General features: G+C 38.3%; 2 protein-coding genes across 2 annotated transcripts in view; both read left to right on the top strand.

The window, feature by feature from the left end:
* Positions 1-22,424, top strand: TLR6 (toll like receptor 6). The gene is made up of 2 exons (XM_080796731.1): positions 1-72; positions 19,268-22,424. The coding sequence occupies exon 2, from the start codon at positions 19,337-19,339 to the stop codon at positions 21,716-21,718; it is 2,382 nt and encodes a 793-aa protein (XP_080652857.1). The 5' UTR covers positions 1-72; positions 19,268-19,336; the 3' UTR covers positions 21,719-22,424.
* The window catches only part of TLR1 (toll like receptor 1), a 34,158-nt gene continuing 11,583 nt past the window's right edge, over positions 5-22,579 (top strand). Inside the window, exon 1 of the mRNA XM_080796732.1 lies at positions 5-72. The gene's annotated coding sequence lies outside the window, so the exon portion shown is untranslated. The remainder of the gene's footprint in view (positions 73-22,579) is intronic.

Raw genomic sequence — 22,579 nt, 5'->3', positions numbered from 1 at the left:
TTCGGTCAGGCGCTCGCTTTCCCTTGCATTTTGGAAAGGACTTTCCTCTTCTCCTGGGAAAGGAGCACCGCGGTAAGTGAGCAGGCTTTTGTGGATTGTTCAAAAGATTGGCAGAAGGACCTCAAATATGCGAGAAAATGCCAGCGATGGCACAGGAGAGGGGTAACCCTTCTTTGGAATGTTTGCCAGATGAGTTTCAGTGTCCTTTGAAAAAAGTTGCGGCTGTCCTTTTCATTTCCAAGAAAGGTGAAAAGTAGGGTGTTTTCATGGCTGTCTTGAAGAGGTAAAAAGAATTGGCACTTGCAGCCATAGTTCAGGGAAGACACTAACTGATGTCATTTTGTCTGTTTCTGTCTGCATTTCTCACCTCTCCCTCTCGTTGCTTGCTTCCAGGGACGTTCACCGCAGTTTCTGCCCCTCGCGCAGCACCCAGCCCAAGTTATGTGTTTTTCTAGTAGACCTGAGCCTTTGCTCCGGCTCATCACTGGGGCTGTAGCTGTTCCTTCGTATCTGTCACTCATGGGGAAGCACTTTGAAAGCAGGGATTATGCCAACGCTCTTCCTGTCTCTATCGCCAGCTCCTGACGCCTGGCACAGCCATTAAATAAACATTTGTTAAATGGAGGAAGTGGCAGGGATGGGTCTAGCGCTGCTTTCTTCCAGGTCTCTAACCTAAACCTTGGCAAATAAAGCGATGTCTTTCTTTCTTTCTTACTTGACTTGACCACGGACTCGCATTTATCTCAATGTTTTGTTCATTGTGTCTTTTTCGTAGCTTTAATGTTCATAGAACCTATCCACCAGAGTTTTTTTGTTTCTCCCCCCTTGAAATAGAGCTTCCGTCTTTTTTCTCCCTCTTCTTATTGATGCATTAAAGAAAAAAAAATTTTTTTACCTTTGATCTCTTTACTTCCTTTTAAAACAAATTATGTCCTCTCTGACCATCTGCTCCCTCTTTTCACTCTCCTTTATTTTGCTTAAATAGAAAAGTTCCTGGCTGGCTTGTTAAGTGTACACAGTAGAAGCTGCTTGAGGATATAAATACCCTTGGAGCAATATTTGTGTGTGTGTGGGTGGGGGAGCCAGGTAGGATGTTCTCAGCTGGTCCACTTTCTTACATGGTGGCTGAGTTTCGGTCCCTTGAACACAGACACGGTGGAGGGGTGTCTCACCCACTAGTGTCAATGATCCACTATTGTGTGGATTTTTTTCTGTATGTATCAAAATTCCAAATAATATAAGCATGTTTCTCTAAATATAAAATATGTTGGGGTGCCTGGGTGGCTCAGTGGGTTAAGCCTCTGCCTTCGGCTCAGGTCATGGTCTCAGCGTCCTGGGATCGAGCCCTGCATCGGGCTCTCTGCTCAGCGGGCAGCCTCCTTCCCCCTTTCTCTCTCTGCCTGCCTCTCTGTCTACTTGTGATCTCTCTCTCTCTCTCTGTCAAATAAATAAATAAATAAAATATTTAAAAAATATATATAAAATATGTTTACATTAGCTATATTTTGAGACAAATCTTTTGAGTCAAGAAAAATGTTCAAAATTAGAACTTTTGCAACTATATGCAAAAGAATAAGAAAGAGAATGAAATATCTATGATTCAGAGATCCAGAAATAATCACTGTTCGCATTTGGTATATTTCTTTCTATTCTCTTTTGCCTGAGGCTTTGTGTATTTTGTCAGGGTTTAATCATATTTTACAAAATTCGAGTCCTACTACATACACGATTTTGTATTCTTTTATTCATTATGTTATTTATAACATATTTAATATAAATATAAATTATATTTACATAACATTTTCTATTACTTCAAAAGTGTAATATTTGAGGCTACATGATATTCCATGTTATCGGTATACAATAACTAATTAAACTGTTTTCTACACTAGACAATATCATTTTTTTCAATTTTTCATATGTCGCAACCATTTTCAGAGTAATTTATATTTTTTTTAATTTTTTAAATTTTTTTATTTTTTTAAATTTATTTGACAGACAGAGATCACAAGTAGACAGAGAGGCAGGCAGAGAGAGAGGAGGAAGCAGGCTCCCCATGGAGCAGAGAGCCCAATGCGGGGCTCGAACCCAGGACCCTGGGATCACGACCTGAGCCGAAGGCAGAGGCTTTAACCCTCTGAGCCACCCAGGCGCCCCTTCAGAGTAATATTTTTATGTGTATTTCTGATAATTCCTTTAGGAAAAAATTCTGAGACGTGTAATTGCTAAAATAAGGATAAACATGTTCTTAAGGAATTTATGTATGTGAACAAATTGCCCTTCAGAAAGTTTGTACTAATTTTTCATTTCTGCTGGTAATAAACAAAAGCTTTTATTTTAGTCACACCTGCCAATACTGGCCATTATAGTTTTTAATTCTCCCAGTTTGGTAGGTAAAAATAATCATACTTTTTTTAATCTTTAAGAAATAAAAAGTCCCATTTGATCACTTTTTCTTTTTGTGCTTAAATATCTTATATTATAGAAGTCCTAACATTCCCTCTGTAAACCCCTCATTCTATATCTCTAAAAGAAGTACATTTTCCTACATGGCCAAAGCATTTATCAAAAATGAACATTTATTATTTTTTTAAAAGATTTTATTTATTTATTTGACAGACAGAGATCACAAGTAGGCAGAGAGGCAGGCAGAGAGAGAGGGGGATGCAGGCTCCCTGCTGACCAGAGAGCCTGATGCGGAGCTTGATCCCAGGACCCTGAGATCATGACCTGAGCCGAAGGCAGAGGCTTAACCCACTGAGCCACCCAGGCGCCCCGAACATTTATTATTTTTTAATAGAATCTAATGCTGGGTCCATCTTAAAATCCCTTCTCCCTCTTTTATTCAAGTAACTTCTTTACTGAGTCTGTCTAAACTGAGATTCAGAACGTGATTCATCTAAATGTTATGTCCTGGCTTGTTTAATATGCATTTTTAAAAATAATTTTTTAATTTTTTTATAAACATATAATGGATTATTAGCCCCAAGGGTACAGGTCTGTGAATCGCCAGGTTTACACACTTCATAGCACTCACCATAGCACATACCCTCCCCAATGTCCATGACCCCACCACCCTCTCCCCACTCCTTCCTCCCCCCCCATCCCTCAGTTTGTTTTGTGAGATTTAGAGTCTCTTATGGTTTCTCTAATATGCATTTTTTTAAAAATCAAGTATGGTTGACAGACAGCGTTACATTAGTTTTAATACATTAGTATCAGTTTGCAACTGTGTGATTCAACAAGTTTAAATGTTATGCAATGCTCGTCACAAGAATGGATACCGTCTGTCACCATACAATACTATGACAAAGGCATCGACTATATTCCCTACGATGTAGCTTTTATCACCTTGACGTATTCATTCCGTAACTGGAGGCCCGTACCTCCAACTCCACTTCACCCATTTTGCCATTCTTCCCACCCCTCTCCCCTCTGGCAACCGCCTGTTTGTTCTCTGTATTTATGGGTCTGTTTTCTACTTTTTGTTGTTTGTTTGTTTTGTCTTTTTTTTTAATTAAATTTTTTATTTATTTTCAGCGTAACAGTATTCATTGTTTTTTTCACCACACCCAGTGCTCCATGCAATCTGTGCCCTCCCCAATACCCACGACCTTGTTCCCCCACCCTCCCACCCCCTGCCCCTTCAAAGCCCTCAGGTTGTTTTTCAGAGTCCATAGTCTCTCATGGTTCACCTCCCCTTCCAATTTCCCTCAACTCCCTTCTCCTCTCCATCTACCCTTGTCCTCTATATTATTTGTTATGCTCCACAAATAAGTGAAACCATATAATACTTGACTCTCTCTGTTTGACTTATTTCACTCAGCATAATCTCTTCTAGTCCTGTCCATGTTGCTACAAAAGTTGGGTATTCGTCCTTTCTGATGGAGGCATAATACTCCATAGTGTATATGGACCACATCTTCCTTATCCATTCATCCGTCGAAGGGCATCTTGGTTCTTTCCACAGTTTGGCGACCGTGGCCATTGCTGCTATAAACATTGGGGTACAGATGGCCCTTCTTTTCACTACATCTGTATCTTTGGGGTAAATACCCAGCAGTGCAATTGCAGGGTCATAGGGAAGCTCTATTTTTAATTTCCTGAGGAATCTCCACACTGTTCTCCAAAGTGGCTGCACCAGTTTGCATTCCCATCAACAGTGTGAGAGGGTTCCCCTTTCTCCACATCCTCTCCAACACACGTTGTTTCCTGTCTTGCTAATTTTGGCCATTCTAACTGGTGTAAGGTGGTATCTCAATGTGGTTTTGATTTGAATCTCCCTGATGGCTAGTGATGATGAACATTTTTTCATGTGTCTGGTAGCCATTTGTATGTCTTCATTGGAGAAGTGTCTGTTCATATCTTCTGCCCATTTTTTAATATGATCATCTGTTTTGTGTGTGTTGAGTTTGAGGAGTTCTTTATAGATCCTGGATATCAACCTTTTGTCTGTACTGTCATTTGCAAATATCTTCTCCCATTCCGTGGGTTGCCTCTTTGTTTTGTTGACTGTTTCTTTTGCTGTGCAGAAGCTTTTGATCTTGATGAAGTCCCAAAAGTTCATCTTTGCCTTTGTTTCCTTCGCCTTTGGAGACATATCTTGAAAGAAGTTGCTGTGGCTGATATCAAAGAGGTTACTGCCTATGTTCTCCTCGAGGATTCTGATGGATTCCTGTCTCACGTTGAGGTCTTTTATCCATTTCGAGTTTATCTTTGTGTACGGTGTAAGAGAATGGTTAAGTTTCATTCTTCTACATATAGCTGTCCAGTTTTCCCAGCACCATTTATTGAAGAGACTGTCTTTTTTCCACTGGATATTTTTTCCTGTTTTGTCGAAGATTATTTGACCATAGAGTTGAGGGTCCATATCTGGGCTTTCTACTCTACTCCAGACTCTTTTTATGAAGCCAGCATTACCCTGATCCCCAAACCAGACAAAGACCCTACCAAAAAGGAGAATTTCAGACCAATATCACTGATGAATATGGATGCTAAGATTCTCAACAAGATCCTAGCAAACAGGATCCAACAGCACATTAAAAAGATTATCCACCATGACCAGGTGGGATTCATCCCTGGGTTACAAGGATGGTTCAACATTCGCAAATCAATCAATGTGATAGAACAAATCAATAAGAGAAGAGAGAAGAACCACATGATCCTCTCAATTGATGCAGAAAAAGCTTTTGACAAAATCCAGCATCCGTTCCTAATTAAAACGCTTCAAAGTATAGGGATAGAGGGAACATTCCTGAACTTCATCAAATCTATCTATGAAAGACCCACAGCAAATATCATCCTCAATGGGAAAAAGCTTGCAGCCTTCCCGTTGAGATCAGGAACACAACAAGGATGCCCACTCTCACCACTCTTGTTCAACATAGTATTAGAAGTCCTAGCAACAGCAATCAGACAACAAAGAGAAATAAAAGGTATCCAAATTGGCGAGGAAGAAGTCAAACTCTCTCTCTTCGCAGATGACATGATTCTTTATATGGAAAACCCGAAAGACTCCACCCCCAAACTACTAGAACTCATACAGCAATTCAGTAATGTAGCAGGATACAAAGTCAATGTCCAGAAATCAGTGGCTTTCTTATACACTAACAATGAAAATACAGAAAGGCAAATTAGAGAATCGATTCCATTTACTATAGCACCAAGAACCATAAGATACCTCGGAATAAACCTAACCAAAGAGGTTAAAGATCTGTACTCGAGGAACTACAGAACACTCCTAAAAGAAATTGAAGAAGACACAAAAAGATGGAAGACCATTCCGTGCTCTTGGATCGGAAGAATAAACATCGTTAAAATGTCTATACTGCCCAGAGCAATCTATACTTTCAATGCCATTCCGATCAAAATTCCACCAGTATTTTTCAAAGAGCTGGAGCAAATAATACTAAAATTTGTATGGAATCAGAAGAGACCCCGAATTGCTAAGGAAATGTTGAAAAACAAAAATAAAACTGGTGGCATCACGTTACCTGATTTCAAGCTTTACTACAAAGCTGTGATCACCAAGACAGCATGGTACTGTTTTGTCTTTTAGATCCTACGTATAAGTGTTGTCTTTCTCTCTCTGACTTCCTTCACTTAGCATTACAGGACCCTCCACGTTGTTGCAAATAACAAGTGTAATTATGGTTGAGGTGTATAAATACTGTATAAATATCTTCTTTATCCATTCATCTATGGATGGACACTTTAGCTGCATCTATATCCTGGCTTTTGTAAATAATGCTGCAGTAAACATAGGGAGCGTTTTTATCTTTTGTGAGATTGGGCATAATTCCTATTATTAACTATTGCTTTTTAATTCTTTGATATATTTTCTGAGCAAATAATATGCTCTTCTTTTTTACATATTTTTAAATTTTAATTAATTAGTTATTTTTAGTTAATTTTTAATTAAGTTTTAATTATTTTTAAAATTATTATAATTTTGAATTAGTTTTTTTAATTAATTTTTTTTTGGAGAGAGAGTGAGTGCAAGCAGTGGGGAGGGGCAGCGGGAGAGGGAGTGAATCCTATGCAGGCTTCACACCCAGTGTAGAGCCTGATGGGAGGCTTGATCTCACGACCCTGAGATCATGACTTGAGCGAAAACCAGGATTCAGACTCTTAACCAACTGAGCCACCCATGCACCCCAACAATGTGCTCTTCTTAATTTTGAATGTTGAAAATAAGCTAAGAGGAAAATAAAACTCCCTTACAATCCCACCATGTAGAGATCATTACTTAGTATCTTGATATGTATATTAATTTCCCACATGTATCTATACATACTTATTACTGTACATTTTAAAAATAAACTTTTGTCACTTACATATAGATGGTGTGAAATTTCCCATGAAATTAGCTTTTCATCATTTTTAAAGGCCACATGGTAATATTTAATTATATGGAGATAACCATAATTTACTTGACAACCCACTATTTTTGGAAAATTAGATTTCCTTTTCAAAAAATAATTTATTTTGTACTGGCCACTTTATCATTCTCTTTTACTGGTTTTAACAGTTTTTCCATCACTTCTCTTGGGTTTTCCATGCTAACATTCATATATCTGAAAATAGTGATCAATTTATTTTCTGTATTCTAATATTTCTGTCTCTCATTCCTCCTCTCTCCCCACCTTAATTATAATGGCTGGAACATCTAGACCACTGTTAAATAACAGTGGACATTCTTGACTTTGAATTTGACAGAAATGCCTTGGGAGTGGGATGTTTAAGTTAGGTAATATATTTTTCTTTTTTTTTTTTTTTTAAAGATTTTATTTATTTATTTATTTGACAGACAGAGATCATAAGTAGGCAGAGAGGCAGGCAGAGAGAGAGGAGGAAGCAGGCTCCCCGCTGAGCAGAGAGCCCGATGCGGGGCTCGATCCCAGGACCCTGAGATCATGACCTGAGCCGAAGGCAGAGGCTTTAACCCACTGAGCCACCCAGGCGCCCCAAGTTAGGTAATATATTTTTCATCAAATTTTTAAAGTATCTTTTCAATATCTACTTTAATTAAAGTTGTATTTTTAGGCAGAAATGAATGCTGAATTTAACGAGTGAATTTTTAACATCTGTGGAGATGCTCGTCTGTTTCTCTCCTTTTATCTATTGATGTATTATTATCATAGATTTGCTAGTAATAATAAGTCATTCTTGTAGTATTAGAAATACCCTAATTAATCATTATGTATTATTCCTTCAGTAAGGAGCCAGATGGATTAGGATTTCTTCATTCTGAGCTTCTCCCCACCACCAAATGATTGGAATTTATTCCTTTTATTTGTATTTTCTAGTAATTACTCTTAATTTATAATATACATACTTAGACTTGTATTTTTCTAGCAACATCTTGAATTTACTGGATCTATCTATAGATTCTCCTTAATCAGGCAAGGATCACAGCATGCTGTTAGTTCACTCTCTCCCTCTCCCCCACTCTCTACTAACTCCCTTGTAATTGTTGGCAATTTTAGTTCCATATTGTTATCAAAATTTTTGTCATCAATACTAATTGGAATTTAGCACTAAATTTTCCTACCTTCTTTGCAGAGTATTCCTTCCTGCATCCCCCTTATTGTCCTTTTTTTGCGGGGCGAGGGGACTCAGTTTATTTTTCAGAGGCTAGTCTGTCCTCTGGTGATTCAGATGGTAGATTTGTCTTCCAAGTCTTTTAGTATTTCTTTTATATATCATCACTTTGGCCTCTTGTGCTGTGTTTTGGGAAAATTTCTCTTCCTGGTCTTCCATCTCCCAAATCCTCTCACATCAGCATTGCCACTCTGTATTTCAACTCATACAGTGAGTTTTCCATTTCAATTTTTAAGTTTTTAATTTCCATGAAATTAAAACTCCATTCCTTTAAAGAATTCTTCTCTCTCACTGAGGATGTCTATCTATTATCAATGGCTATTCTGCTCTTTTATGTCTGTTTCCATGGGTGTTAGCTTCTCTTATATCTTGAGTTTGGTTCCTTTTTACATGGTGTTTATTTTGTAAGTGTCATGCTTTTTGATTATGCAACCCAGATTGTGGTTGACACTCCATGTCAAACTGCTTGTTGATCTGCTTTCATAGTCTGTTTGTCAGAAGGGTGGACCAAACTAGTGTATATTAATTTCATATTGCTGTTGCAGCAAATTACCACAATTCAGTGGCTTCAAAAAAAAATCTATTATCTTACAGTTATGTAAGTTAGTACTACAACATAGGTCTTGTTGGGCTTATATAAAGGTGTTGACAAGGCTGCATTTCTTCTGGAGACTTTAGGGGAGAATCCATTTACTTACCTTTTTGAGTTTCTGAATGCTACCTGCATTTCTTGGCTCATGGCCCCTTCCTCATGGCAACTCAAACCCTTCTCACATCACATCACTCCCCTCTAAAATTCTCAGTTTGTCTCTCAGGGTCCACAGTCTTTCATGGTTCATCTTCCACTCTGATTTCCCCAGAACTCATTCATCTTATATCTAGAAGCTTGTACCCTTTAACCAACGTCTCCTTACTTCCCCTGTCTCCAAGACCTTGACAACCCCCTTTCTACTCTCTGTTTCTATCAGTTTGGCTTTTTTAGATTCTCATATAAATGAGACCATACAGTATTTTTCTCAGTCTGACTTTATCTCACTTGGCATAATGTCCTCAAGTTCTATCCATGTTGTCATAAAAGGCAGGCTTTCCCTCTTTTTATGGCTAAATAATATTCCATTTTATATGTACCTCACATTTTCTTTACTTATTCATCTGTCATTGGACACTTATGTTGTTTTCATGTCTTGGTTATTATGAAAAATGCTGCAATGAATGTGGTGATCCACTATTTTTTGAGCCAGTGATTTCATTGCCTTTGGATATATGCCCAGAGTGGGATTGCTGGATCATATGTTAATTCTCTTTTTAATTTTTTGAGGAAACTACCATTAGCCACAATGGCTGCACCAGTTTACCTTCAGTGGTGCGCAAGGATTCCTTTTTCTCTACATCTTTGTCAACACAGGTTATTTTCTGGGTTTTTTTGATAACCATTCTAATGAGTGTGAGGTGATAGCTCATTGTGGTTTTGATTTGCATTTCTCTGATAATCAGTGATCTTGAGCATCTTCTGATGTACTAATTGGCTATCTGTATGTGTTCTTTGGAAAAATGTCTATTCAGGCCTTCTGTCTATTTTTTAATCAAATTCTCTTTTAAAATTTATTAATATTAACATTAATATTAATATTTCCTATTGAGTTGTCTTAGTTCCTTATATACTTTGGATATTAATCCCTTATCAGATAATATGATTTATAAATATTTTCTCCAATTTTATAGGTTGACTTTGCATTTTGCTGCTTGTTTTTTTGTGTTATACAGATGCTTTTTAGTTTGATGTAGTTTCATTTGTTTATTTTTGGTTTTGTTGCCTATGTTTTTGGTGTCAGATCCAAAAAAATATTGCCAAGACCAATGTCAGGAGTTTTCCCTTATACATTCTTCTAGGAACTTAATGATTTCAGGTCTTTTGGTTGAGTTTTTAATGCATTTGGAGTAAGCTTTTTTGAAAGTGGGGTAAGATAGGGATCCAGTTCTTTTACATGCGCATATCCTGTTTTCCCAATACTATTCACTGAAGAGACTACATTTTCCTTATCAAGTATTTTTAATTCCCCTGTCAAATATTAGTTGACTGTATATACATGGATTTACTTCTGGGCTCTCAATTCTGTTCCACTGGTCTACATGTCTGTTTTTAAGCCAACACACACTGTTTTGATTACTACAGCTTTGTAGTATAGTTTGAAATCAGAAAGTGTGATGCCTCTAACTTTGTTCTGCCTTAGGATTGCGTTGCAAGTTGGAGTCTTTTGTAATTACATATGAGTTTTAGAATTCTCTTTTCCACTTCTGTGAAAAATGCCATTGGAATTTTAATAGAGATTGCACTGAATCTATAGATGGCTTTGGGTAGTGTGAACATTTTAACAGTATAATTCTTCTGATCTATGAATACAGGATATCTTTCTATTTGTTTGTATCTTTTTCAGCTTCTTTCATCAATGTCTTCTAGTTTTCAGTATACAGGTCTTTCACTTCCTTGGTTAAAATTATTCCCAGATATTTTAGTCTTTTTGATGAATTTGTAAATGGGATATTTTTTCATTTATTTTTCAGATAGTTTGTTGTTAATACATAGATATGCAACATTTTGTATGTTGGTTTTGTATCGGCAACCTTAGCGAATTTAATAATTCTAACAGTTTTTTTTCGTGAAGTCATTCAGACTCTCCACATATAAGATCATACATCTGCAAACAGAGACATGCAAACAGAGGGAAGGACAAAATTCCTTCCCATCATTTGTCAAGGAGTCTATTTTCCTGAGACAAAGCTTGAGTATGACAGGTTTTCCTTAATAAGACTCCTGATACCTTTTCATGGGTGTAGATGCTTTTGGATCCTACCATTAATTTTGTATCCTTCTTTGTTTTTGGTGGCAAGGTGGGTTTTTAAAAGTTTCTGTGTTTTATTAGGTGTTTTGGTGGCAACTGGGAGAGGCTCTAGAAGAGGAGCAGTGAGGGACTTTTAAAAATTGTATTTATGTATGTATGTATGTATTTATTTTAGAGAGAGTGAGTGAGTGTGTGTGTGTGTGAGCAGTGGGGGGTGGGGGGAGGATCAGAGCAGGTGGGAGTAGGAGGGGGAAAGAATCTCAAGCAGACTCCATGCTGAGTGCAGAGCCGAGGCAGGGTTTGATCTCATGACCCTGAGATCAGGACCTGAGTCCGAGTTGAAACCAAGAGTTGGACGCTCAACTGACTAAACCACTCAGGTGTCCCCAGGGACTTTTAACCAACCATATGCCATTTTGTAATGAAATTCTTCAGCCCAGAATAGTTTTTCTCTCCCAAAGAATGGTTAATGGAAACCCTACTTATCTCTTAACTGTTTTACTATTTCCAATATACCTTCAGGTGATGAACTGTGGATCCTTTTGTTAATAAAACTGAACAAGTAGTCAACATCTGCTTTCAATTGTTCCTGCTATGCAAGGAACAATATTAATATTAACAATATTAAGAAATGTTGTCTGCTCTTGTCTCCTGAGAGCTTCTAGACATTTACCTGTGCAGATCAGCTCTTGAATAGGGTAGAGTGAAACTCACATCCAACCCTTTGTTCCAGTCTCAAGTATGACATGTGTGGGTTTGTGCACCTGCCTCCACCCTTCAGATAGGTAATCTTTTCTCAATCACTTGGCATCAGTGTCATGAAAATCAATGCCTAGAATCTGTTGTAGTACAGTGAGACTTTCTGGGTTCTGGGGAAACTGTTATCCCGTACATACAGCAGCTTCAGACTGACATGTACTTTTTAACATTTCACTCTCTTTTCCTGTTTTATCAGCATGTCAACTGTAGGGACTTGATGCTTTCAGATTATCAAATGTCAATTCCTGTCTCTCTCAATTTGTTGCTTTTGGTCTAGTGTGAATTGGAAAAACACATACCCATTTTTATGGGAATTGTGTCAAATAATGAGATCCTGTGATGAAAGATATTTCCCATGACCACAAAGGGTGTATATGCATTATCTCATCTGCCTCTTCCCGATCTGTGAGAGTACCTCTAACGTCTACCTGTAGGTGGTTCCAGGCAGGTGTGGTTGTGGGCACTCTGGTGCAGGATTCTGCCCTCTGGCCGTCACAGCTGCAACTGCTGCTTTTAGGAGGGTACATTGGGAATTAGGCAGCTGTGGAGCCCTCCCTGTCCCGCTAGCTCTTGCTTCCTGCAGGGGCTCATAAATGCTTTTCCAAACAGATCAAAGCTGGAATGGTATAGACCCATGAGTTAGGGTTAGGTCTTTGTTTCTGGGACTAGATTCTTGCTTGATCCTTTGTACAATTATAGTTCCGCTGCTTTGTCTCAGTCACAAACCTGGTGTCCATGGGCTGCTGTGCCTGCTTCTACCCCTCAGCCAGTCATAAATGTCCAGTTTGGTGTACCTTAATCGTATCTTCTCATATGGCTCCACGAACAGTGGTATCATCACGACAACTGGTTTTGCTAAGGACCAGTTCATGGAGGTGGAGGGAGGAGGGGGTTCTTCCTTGTTTGTGTCCAAACTTGGCTTTATTCCAATCACTACCCTCACAAAAGGATTTGTCCTTCATATACCACAGAGATTCAGACATCAAGCCACAGGTGGATGGACCTTCCAACCTGTCAGCCACCTTCCTCCCCATTCCTTTTTTAAAAAGATTTATTTGACCAAGAGAGCATGTGAGCATGAGCAGGAGGAGAGGCAGAGGAAGAGGGAGAGAGAATCCTCAAGCAGACTCCCTGCTGAGCATGGAGCCCAATGTGGGCCTCGATCCCAGGATCCTGAGATCATGACCTGAGCCAAAATGAAGAGCTGGACGCTCAACCAACTGAGCCACCTAGGTGCCCCCCTCCCCCATGAGATCAATGGTTATCTCATGTTACCTTGGCGATGCCTTGGTTAAGGATCTGAAAATCTGACTAACTGCATGCATGGCTTCACAATGACCACCAGCAGCTTATCTCACACTCATCTAATCATTCAGAAGCCCTAAGAAGTCACATTTGGTCCACTTTTCTTGGAAAGATGTAGGAGAGGAAATACATCACCATCTTCTTACTTTGTTTATACAGTTCATACACAGTCCTTTTAACATGGATGCTATTTACCATTTAAGAGTCATTTTTACCAAAAAGTAATGTTTTCTGGTAACACAGGGGACATTCTACATGTGTCAGGTTTTCAGAAAAGAGCTAGAAAATTACTCATTGGTAATATTAGTCACTGGAGAAAGAGTTAATTGGGTTTATTAACCCTTTACCCATGAGAAGTCACTGGTTGCAGCAGATGGCTGAGTTTAGTGCCAAACTGAATACTGGTGTCGACTCTTGAGAATGTCTTACAGTTTCTGGAAAGAGCTCCTTGGTTGCCCTTTTGTAAAATTTTAGATTATCAAACTGAGTGGTATCACATTTTGGAGGGATAAAGGACTGCCTTTTAAAAGAGAGTGAAGTGGGTGTCTGGGTGTCTCAGTTGGTTAGGCAACTGCCTTTGGCTCAGGTCATGAACCCAGAGTCCTGGGATCAAGTCCCACATTGGGCTCCCAGCTCCATGAGGAGTCTGCTTTTCCCTCTGATATTCTTCCCTCTCATGCTGTCTCTCACTCTCTCTCTCTCTCAAATAAATAAATAAAATCTTTTAAAAAAATAAAAGAGAATAAAGTATCATCTAAGCCAATGAAAAGAGACCACAGTCATGTTGTTAACTTTTAAGACAGTTGATTTAAAACCTTTGTTTACTAAGTCAATGCCTGTGCATCTTCAGAAACCATTTCTATTAATTTCTTTTTCTCCTTTTTTTTCTTTTTTTTAAAATCCATTTTGATTTTATTTTTGTGTGTGGTATAAGAAGTAGTCCAGTTTTCCCAACACCATTTTTTGAAGAGATTGTTTTTCCCCATTGTATAGTATTGACTCCTTTATTGTAGATGAATGGACCATATAAATGTGGGCTTACCTCTGGGCTCTCTATTCTGTTCTATTCATCTATGTGTCTATTTTTGTGCAAGTACAGTTTTTTTCTTACTACAGCTTTGTAATATATCTTGAAATCTGAGGCAGTGATACCTCTGCTTTGTTCTTTCTCAAGATTGCTTTGGCTATTCAGGGTCTTTTGTTGTTCCATTCACAAAATAAGTCTTTTTTCATTATCATTTATATAATGTAAACCTACTTTGATTTGAGGGGTTTTTTTTCTTTCTTTTTTAAAGATTTTATTTATTTATTTGTCAGAGAGAGTGAGCACAGGCAGACAGAGAGGCAGGCAGAGGCAGAGGGAGAAGCAGGCTCCCTGCTGAGCAAGGAGCCCAATGTGGGACTCGATCCCAGGACGCTGGGATCATGACCTGAGCCGAAGGCAGCCGCTTAACCAACTGAGCCACCCAGGTGTCCCAATTTGAGGGTTTTTGAGAGTTTTTATCATGAACAGATGCTACACTTTCTCAAATGCTTTTTCTGCATTATTGAAATGATCATACAATTTTATCCTTTCTCTTGATGTGATATATCACATTAATTGCTTTGCAAATACTGAACCACACTTAACATCCCTGGAATAAATCCCACTTGAGAGTGGTGAGTAATTTTTAAAAATCTATTATTAGATTCATTTTGCCTTTATTTTAATGAGGATTTTTGCATATGTGTTCATCAGAGATATTGGCTTATAGTTCTTCTTCTTCTTCTTCTTCTTCTTCTTCTTCTTCTTCTTCTTCTTTTCTTTCTTTTTGGTAGTGTCTTTATCTGGTTTTAGTTTCAGTGTAGTGCTGGCCTCATAGAATGAACTTGGAAGCTTTTCTTCATCTTCTATTTTTGGATAGTTTGAGAAGACCAGATATTAATTCTTCTTTAAAGTTTGGTAGAATTTGTCAGTGAACCCATCTGTTCCTGGACTTTGCTTTTTGGGAGTTTTTTTAATATGGATCTAATTTTATTGCTAGTAATCAGTCTGTTCAAATTTTCTATTTCTTCCAGATTCAGTTTTGGAAGGTTACAAATGGATTTTATCCATTTTTTCTGTTGTTCAGTTTGAAATTTAGAGAAAAAAATCCGATTTATGATTGTACCAAAAATAATAAAATACCAGGAAAAAAATTAACCAAGGAAGTGGAAGATCTGTACAGACTGATTACCAGCAATGAAACAGAATCAGTAACTTGCAAACAAAAGTCCAGGACCAGAAAGCTTCACAGGTGAAACCTATCAGACATTTAAAGATGAGTTAACACTTATTCTTCTCAAACTATTCTAAAAATAGAAGAGGAAAGAAAGCTCAAAAATTCATTCTATGAGGCCAAAATTACCCTGCTACCAAAACAAGATAAAGACACAACAGAAAAAGAGAACTCTGGCCAGTATCAAAGAAAAATAGATACAAAAATTCTCAACAAAATACTAGCAAACTAAATTATTACAAAAATGATTCAACACAATCTCGTGGGATTTATTTCTGGGATCCAAGTGTGGTTCAACATTTGCAAATCAATCAACATGATATATCACATTAAGAGAAAGGATAAAAACGACATGATCAACCCAAATGATGCAGGAAAAACATCTGATAAAGTACAACATTCATTTATTAAAGAAAACCCTCAATAAAATAGGTTTAGAGAGAACATACCACAACACAATAAAGGTCTTATTTGAAAAACTCACAGCTAACATCATACTCAACAGTGAAAAACTGAGAGCTTTGCCTCCAAGATCAGGACTAAGACAAGGATGTCCATTCTCGCCACTCTTATTCAACATGGTACCGGAAGTCCTAGCCACAGCAATCATACAAGAAAAAGAAATAAAAGGCATCCAAATTGGTAAGGAAGAGGTACAATTTTCACTATTTGCAGGTGACATGATACTATATGGAGAAGATCCTAAAGAGTCCACCAAAAAGCTAATCGAATTGTTAAATGAACTCAGTAAAATTGCAGGATACAAAATTAATATGCAGGAATTTGTTACATTTCTATATACTTCTCTTTTAAAATTAATGGACTCTTTTTTTTTTTTTTTTTTTAGAGAAGTTTTAGTTTTACAGAAAAATTGAGCAAATAGTCCAGGAGTTTCCATATACCCCTTCTCCACTGTGTACAGCTTTTCCTATTACATTTTGCTTTAGTGTGGTACATTATATAATTGATATATTATTGCTAACTAAGGTTCGTAATTTACATTTGGATTCAGTCTTTGTGTTGTATAGTTCTGTGGGCTTTGACAAATGCAGAAGGTCCTGTATCCACTATTACATCATATGGAACAGGTTCACCATCCTAAAAATCCTCTGTGCTCTGGTTATTCATCCTTCTCTTCTTGAAACACTAGCAACCATTGATCTTTTTATTTTCTCTTTAGTTCTGCCTTTTTATGAATACCACAGAGTTGGAATTATACAGCATGTAGCCATTTCAGATTTGTTTCTTTTACTTAGAAATATACATTTGGTTCCTCTGTGACTTTTTGTGGCTTGACCACTCATTTCTTTTCAGCACTGAATAATATTCCATTGTATGGATGTACCACAGTTTACCTTTTTTTTTTTCTTTTTAAGATTTTTATTTATTTAACAAAAAGACATTACAAGTAGGCAGAGAAGCAGGCAGAGAGAGAGGGGGAAGCAGGCTTCCTGTTGAGCAGAGAGCCCGATGCAGGGCTCAATCCCAGGACTCTGAGATCATGACCTGAGGTGAAGGCAGAGGCTTAACCCACTGAGCCACCGAGGCACCCCCACAGTTTACCTTTCTGCCAACTGAAGGACATACTGTTGCTTCTAGTTTTTGGTAGTTGTGAATAAAGCTGCTATAAACATCTACATGCAAACTTTTTCTGTGGACTAGATTTTCAATTCATTTGGGTACATACCTAGGAGTGTAATTGATGGATCATATGGTCAGAGTATATTTATCTTTGTAAGAAGCTGGCAGACTGTCTTCCAAAGTGCCTGTACCATTTTGAAGTCCCAACAACAATGAATGAAAGTCCCTGTTGCTCCAGAGCCTCACTAATATTTGGTGTTTCAGGATTTTGGCCACTCTCATGGGTATGTAATGGTTGGTATCTCAGTATTTTAGTTTGCAATTCTTCGATGACATATGATATTGAGTATCATTTCATATTCTAATTTGCTATTTGGTGAGGTCACTGTTCAGAGCTTTTGTCCATTTTTTTTTTAAAATTTATTTATTTGTTAGAGAGATAGAGCGAGCGAGCACAGGCAGACAGAGTGGCAGGCAGAGGCAGAGGGAGAAGCAGGCTCCCCGCCGAGCAAGGAGCCTGATGTGGGACTCGATCCCAGGATGCTGGGATCATGACCTGAGCCGAAGGCAGCCGCTTAACCAACTGAGCCACCCAGGCGTCCCTGTCCATTTTTTTAAAAAGATTTTATTTATTGATTTGACAGACAGAGATCACAAGTAGGCAGAGAGGCAGGCAGAGAGAGGGGGGGAAGTAGGCTCCCTGCTGAGCAGAGAGCCCGATGCGGGGCTCGATCCCAGGACCCTGAGATCATGACCCAAGCTGAAGGCAGAGGCTTAACCCACTGAGCCACCCAGGTGCCCCGCTTTTGTCCATTTTTAAATTGTTATTTTCTTATTGCTGAATTTAAGAGTTCATTGTATATTTTGAACACACGCCCTTCATCAGATATGTGTTGTGTAAATATTTTCTCCCAGCCAGGGGCTTGTCTCTTCATTGTCTTAATGGTGTCTTTTGCAAAGTCGAAAATTTTAATTTTAGTGAAGTCCAATTTTAACAATGTTTTCATGGAATTTGCTTTTGATGTTGTATCTAAAAAGTCATCTCCAAACCCAAAGTCACCTAGATTTTTTCTTATATTATCCCCTAGAAGCTTTCTAGTTTTGTAGTTTATATTTAGGTTCATGATCCATTTGGGGTTAATTTTTGTGAAAAGTGTAAGGTCTGTGTTAGAACCTCCCCCCACCTTTTTTTGTTGCATGTGGATGTCTTATATATAGTTCCAGTACCATTTGTTGGAAAGACTGTCTTTTCTTTACGGAATTGCCTCTGCTTCTTTGTCAAAGACCAGATGGCTATATTTGTGTGGGCCTATTTCTAACTTCTTTATTCTGGTCCATTGATCTCTCTGTCCATTCTTTCACAGATACCATACTGTCTTATTTACTGTAGGTTTATAAGAAGTCTTGAGGTTGGGTAGTGTCACTTCTCTAACTTTGTTCTTTTTTTCTCCTATAAATGGATAGTACTTTCTAATTTATTTGCATGCCTTCTATTGTTTAAAGTAGGCATTTTGAATATTGTAATGTGGTAACTCTGGAAATATAACAAGGTGGTAACTCAGATTCTCTCTCCCACAGTTTGCTGTTGCTATGTGTTGTGGGGTGTTGTTGGTTGTTTGCTTAGTGACTGCTCTAAACTATTGTGTAAGGACTGTATTCTTTGTTATGTGTGGCCACTGACTTCTCTGCTCCATTAGCTTACTGGCTAGTTAGTGCTTTGATGGAGATTTTCTTAAACAACTAGGGAAAAAATAAAAGAAAACTTCTGACCTTTGTAGATTGGCTCTGTGTTGATGCATTTCCTCAATGCTTATTCTGGCTATTTACAACTCTGCCTTAGCCTTTACCTTCTGCCTTCACAGAGTCAAAGGTCAGTCAGAGATGAAAGTTGAGGATTTTCTTATCTTTTTTGAGCTTCCATACGGCTCTAGACATATGTGTATCTCTCTACATTTTGTGGTAAATGTGGGGTGTTACAAAGACTCCCCCCCCCGCCGTATCTCTCTTCCTTCCCTGGCTTTTTGGTGTGTGTGCTATTTGTTACATTTGTTATTCCTTGTTTTAGGTACCTATGGCTAGTATGTTTACCTTTAAAGATTTTCAATAAACATTACCGAGCAGCCTGCTCCAGTCCTGAGAAAGTTCTGAAGAGGGTGAAACAAAGCCAAGCCCCTGAGTGGATCCCTCAGAGAGTGCCCAGACAGAATAAAACACAGAACCATATTTCTTGGGTAATAAGGTCTGTATTGCCTCCTCTGGTACCGACAAGCTACGTAACTGGGAAAATATCACACTTAACTATGTGGACAGAAATGACTCTTATAGTGAAGGAAAAGATCATTGAGATTTTGTGTTTTGCAAGTGGAGGTTGGAGAGCAATCATCCAATATTTATACATCTTCATGTGTATTATATTTCTAGAATTTGGACACATATAAAGATGCTCTGAAGAACAGCAACAACGCTTTGGGGAATAGCCATTTCAACATCATGACCAAAGACAAGGACTCAATCACAAGAAGCTTTCACTTTGTATGCCTTGTGATCTTAATAGTCGGAAACATAATCCAGTTTTCTGAAGAGAGTGAATTTGCCGTGGACATGTCAAATATGAAACTTACTCATGTCCCAAAAAACCTGCCACCAAAAACAAAAATCTTAGATATGTCTCAGAACCACATATCTGAGCTTCACGTCTCTGACATGAGCTATCTCTCAGGGCTTAAAGTTTTGAGACTTTCTCATAATAGAATCTGGTGCCTTGATTTTAGAATTTTCAAGTTCAACCAGGATTTGGAATATTTGGATTTATCTCACAATCAGTTACAGAATATATCCTGCCATCTTGTCACAAGTCTCAAGCATTTAGACCTCTCATTCAATGACTTTGATGTCCTGCCCATCTGTAAGGAATTTGGCAACCTGACACAACTACATTTCTTAGGATTAAGTGCTACAAAGGTACGACCATTAGATCTGCTACCAATTGCTCATCTGCATCTAAATTATATCCTTCTGGATTTAGAAGGTTATTATGCAAAAGAAACAGAAAGTCTTCCAATTTTGAATACAAAAACACTTGACCTTGTTTTTCATCCAAATCAGCTCTTCTCTGTCCAAGTGAACATATTAGTTAATAGCTTAGGGTGCTTACAACTGACTAATATTGAATTGAATGATGGTAATTGTGCACTATTCACTAACTTTTTATTGGGACTCACTAGAGGTCCAACTTTACTGAATGTTACTCTCAGACATATAAAAACAACTTGGAAATGTCTAGTTGAAATTTTTCGATCTCTTTGGCCCAAACCTGTAGAATATCTCAATATTTATAATTTAACAATATTTGGCAGCATTGATAAAGAAGATATTCGTTATTCTAAAACAACACTGAAGGCATTGAAAATAGAGCATGTTAAAAATGAGGTTTTCCTTTATTCACAGACCGAGTTATACACAATTTTTTCTGAGATGAATATTATGATGTTAACCATATCAGATACACGTTTTATACACATGCTTTGTCCTCCGCCATCAAACACATTTAAGTTTTTGAACTTTACCCAGAATCTTTTCACTGATAGTGTTTTTCAAAATTGTTCCCAACTTGTTAGATTGGAAACACTTATCTTACAAAAGAATAAATTAGAAGACCTTTACAAAGTAGGTCTCATGACTAAGCATATGACATCTTTGGAAATATTGGATGTTAGTGGGAATTCTTTGGAATATGATAGACATGATGGAGATTGCACTTGGGTTGGGAGTATAGTCGTGTTAAATTTGTCTTCAAATATACTTACTGAATCTGTTTTCAGATGTTTACCTCCCAAGGTCAAGGTACTTGATCTTCACGATAACAGAATAAGGAGCATTCCTAAACCAATCATGAAACTAGAAGCTTTGCAAGAACTCAATGTTGCTTCCAATTCTTTAGCCCACCTTCCAGACTGTGGTACTTTTAGCAGCCTTTCTGTACTGATCATTGACTCTAATTCAATTTCCAACCCATCAGCTGATTTCTTCCAGAGTTGCCAGAAGATTAGGTCCATAAGAGCAGGGAACAATCCATTCCAATGTACATGTGAACTAAGAGAATTTGTCCAAAGGCTAGGCCAAGTATCACGTGAAGTGGTAGAAGGTTGGCCTGATTCTTATAAGTGTGACTATCCAGAAAACTACAAGGGAACCCTGCTGAAGGACTTTCACGTGTCTCAGTTATCCTGCAACACAACTCTGCTGCTTGTTACCATCGGGGTCACTATGCTGGTGTTGACTGCTACTGTGACCGCCCTCTGTATCTACTTTGATCTGCCCTGGTATCTCAGGATGGTGTGTCAGTGGACCCAGACCCGGCGCAGGGCAAGAAACATACCTTTAGAAGAACTCCAAAGAACCCTCCAGTTCCATGCTTTTATTTCATACAGTGAACATGATTCAGCCTGGGTGAAGAATGAACTGGTACCTTGCCTAGAAAAAGAAGATATAAGGATTTGTCTCCATGAGAGAAACTTTGTTCCTGGGAAGAGTATTGTGGAAAATATCATAAACTGCATTGAGAAAAGTTACAAGTCCATCTTTGTTTTGTCGCCTAACTTTGTCCAGAGTGAGTGGTGCCATTATGAGCTCTACTTTGCCCACCATAATCTCTTTCATGAAGGATCTAATAACTTAATCCTGATCTTGCTGGAACCCATTCCACATAACTGCATTCCCAGCAAGTATCACAAGCTGAGGGCTCTCATGAGACAGAGGACTTACTTGGAATGGCCTAAGGAGAAGAGCAAACATGGTCTTTTCTGGGCTAATATTAGAGCTGCTTTTAATACGAAGTTAGCACTAATTGCTGAAAACGATGCGGAAACTTGAAAAAGTCAGGGACTTCTATGTAAAAAAACCATCATTAACTTGGATTCTGATGAACATGATGGTTTTGGGTTGCTGTATAGGTGGTGCCTTTATTAGCTCTACACATTTGGGGAAGACTTAATGAAAACTGTTCGAACTAAGCCAGGGAGCAAGGCTGGAGGCTGAGGTGTTCCTCAAACTTGCTTATTATAGGTACCTCAGTCCTCTAGTTCAGCCATTCTGTTTCAAATGGAAATACTCTTGAGTAATTGCCCATTGAAGGACCCTTGTTCTCCCTTCTCCTTTCAGCCACAAATAGATTCTGTGTGAACAGGAATTTATGGGATTTCATGGCAGCAAGGAAAGGGTCAACCTCAGAAGTGTACACAGTGGCCCTTGGAGTGTCTTTTTTTCTTTATTTTCTTCATTTATTTCTAGAGAGAGAGAGTGCACAAGCAGAGTGGGGGCAGAAGAAGAGGGAGATAGAGAAAACCAAGCAGGTTTCACACCCAGCACAAACCCCAATGTGGGGTCCAATCCCCCAACCCTGAGACTATGACCCAAGCCAACATCAAGAGTCAGACACTTTACCAACTGATCCACCCAGGCACCCTGGTCCTTGGAGTATCTTCCGGAACTTCACTGTCCTCTGAGTGAACTTTGTCATCCTGTTCAACTTTGGAGCTTGGGAAAAAATTAGACGAGTTATGGAAAATAAAGTTTTTTTGTTCACATCTGAGTATATTATTAAATTTTTGACCCTGTCACACAAATATGTAGTTAACCAGTTAACTCATGACTTAATAATTTACATATATAAAGGGAAATACAGTTGACCCCTGAACAACATGGGTTTGAACTGCATGGACCCACTCATACATG

Source organism: Martes martes (genome assembly GCF_963455335.1).
Source record: "Martes martes genome assembly, chromosome: 2".
Lineage (NCBI taxonomy): Eukaryota > Metazoa > Chordata > Mammalia > Carnivora > Mustelidae > Martes > Martes martes.
Note: the sequence above shows the minus strand (reverse complement) of the source record. Positions and strands in the feature narration are given on the sequence as shown.

Excerpts from the sequence above, each read along its gene's own strand:
- TLR6 (XM_080796731.1), top strand. The coding sequence starts at position 19,337 with ATGACCAAAGACAAGGACTCAATCACAAGAAGCTTTCACTTTGTATGC.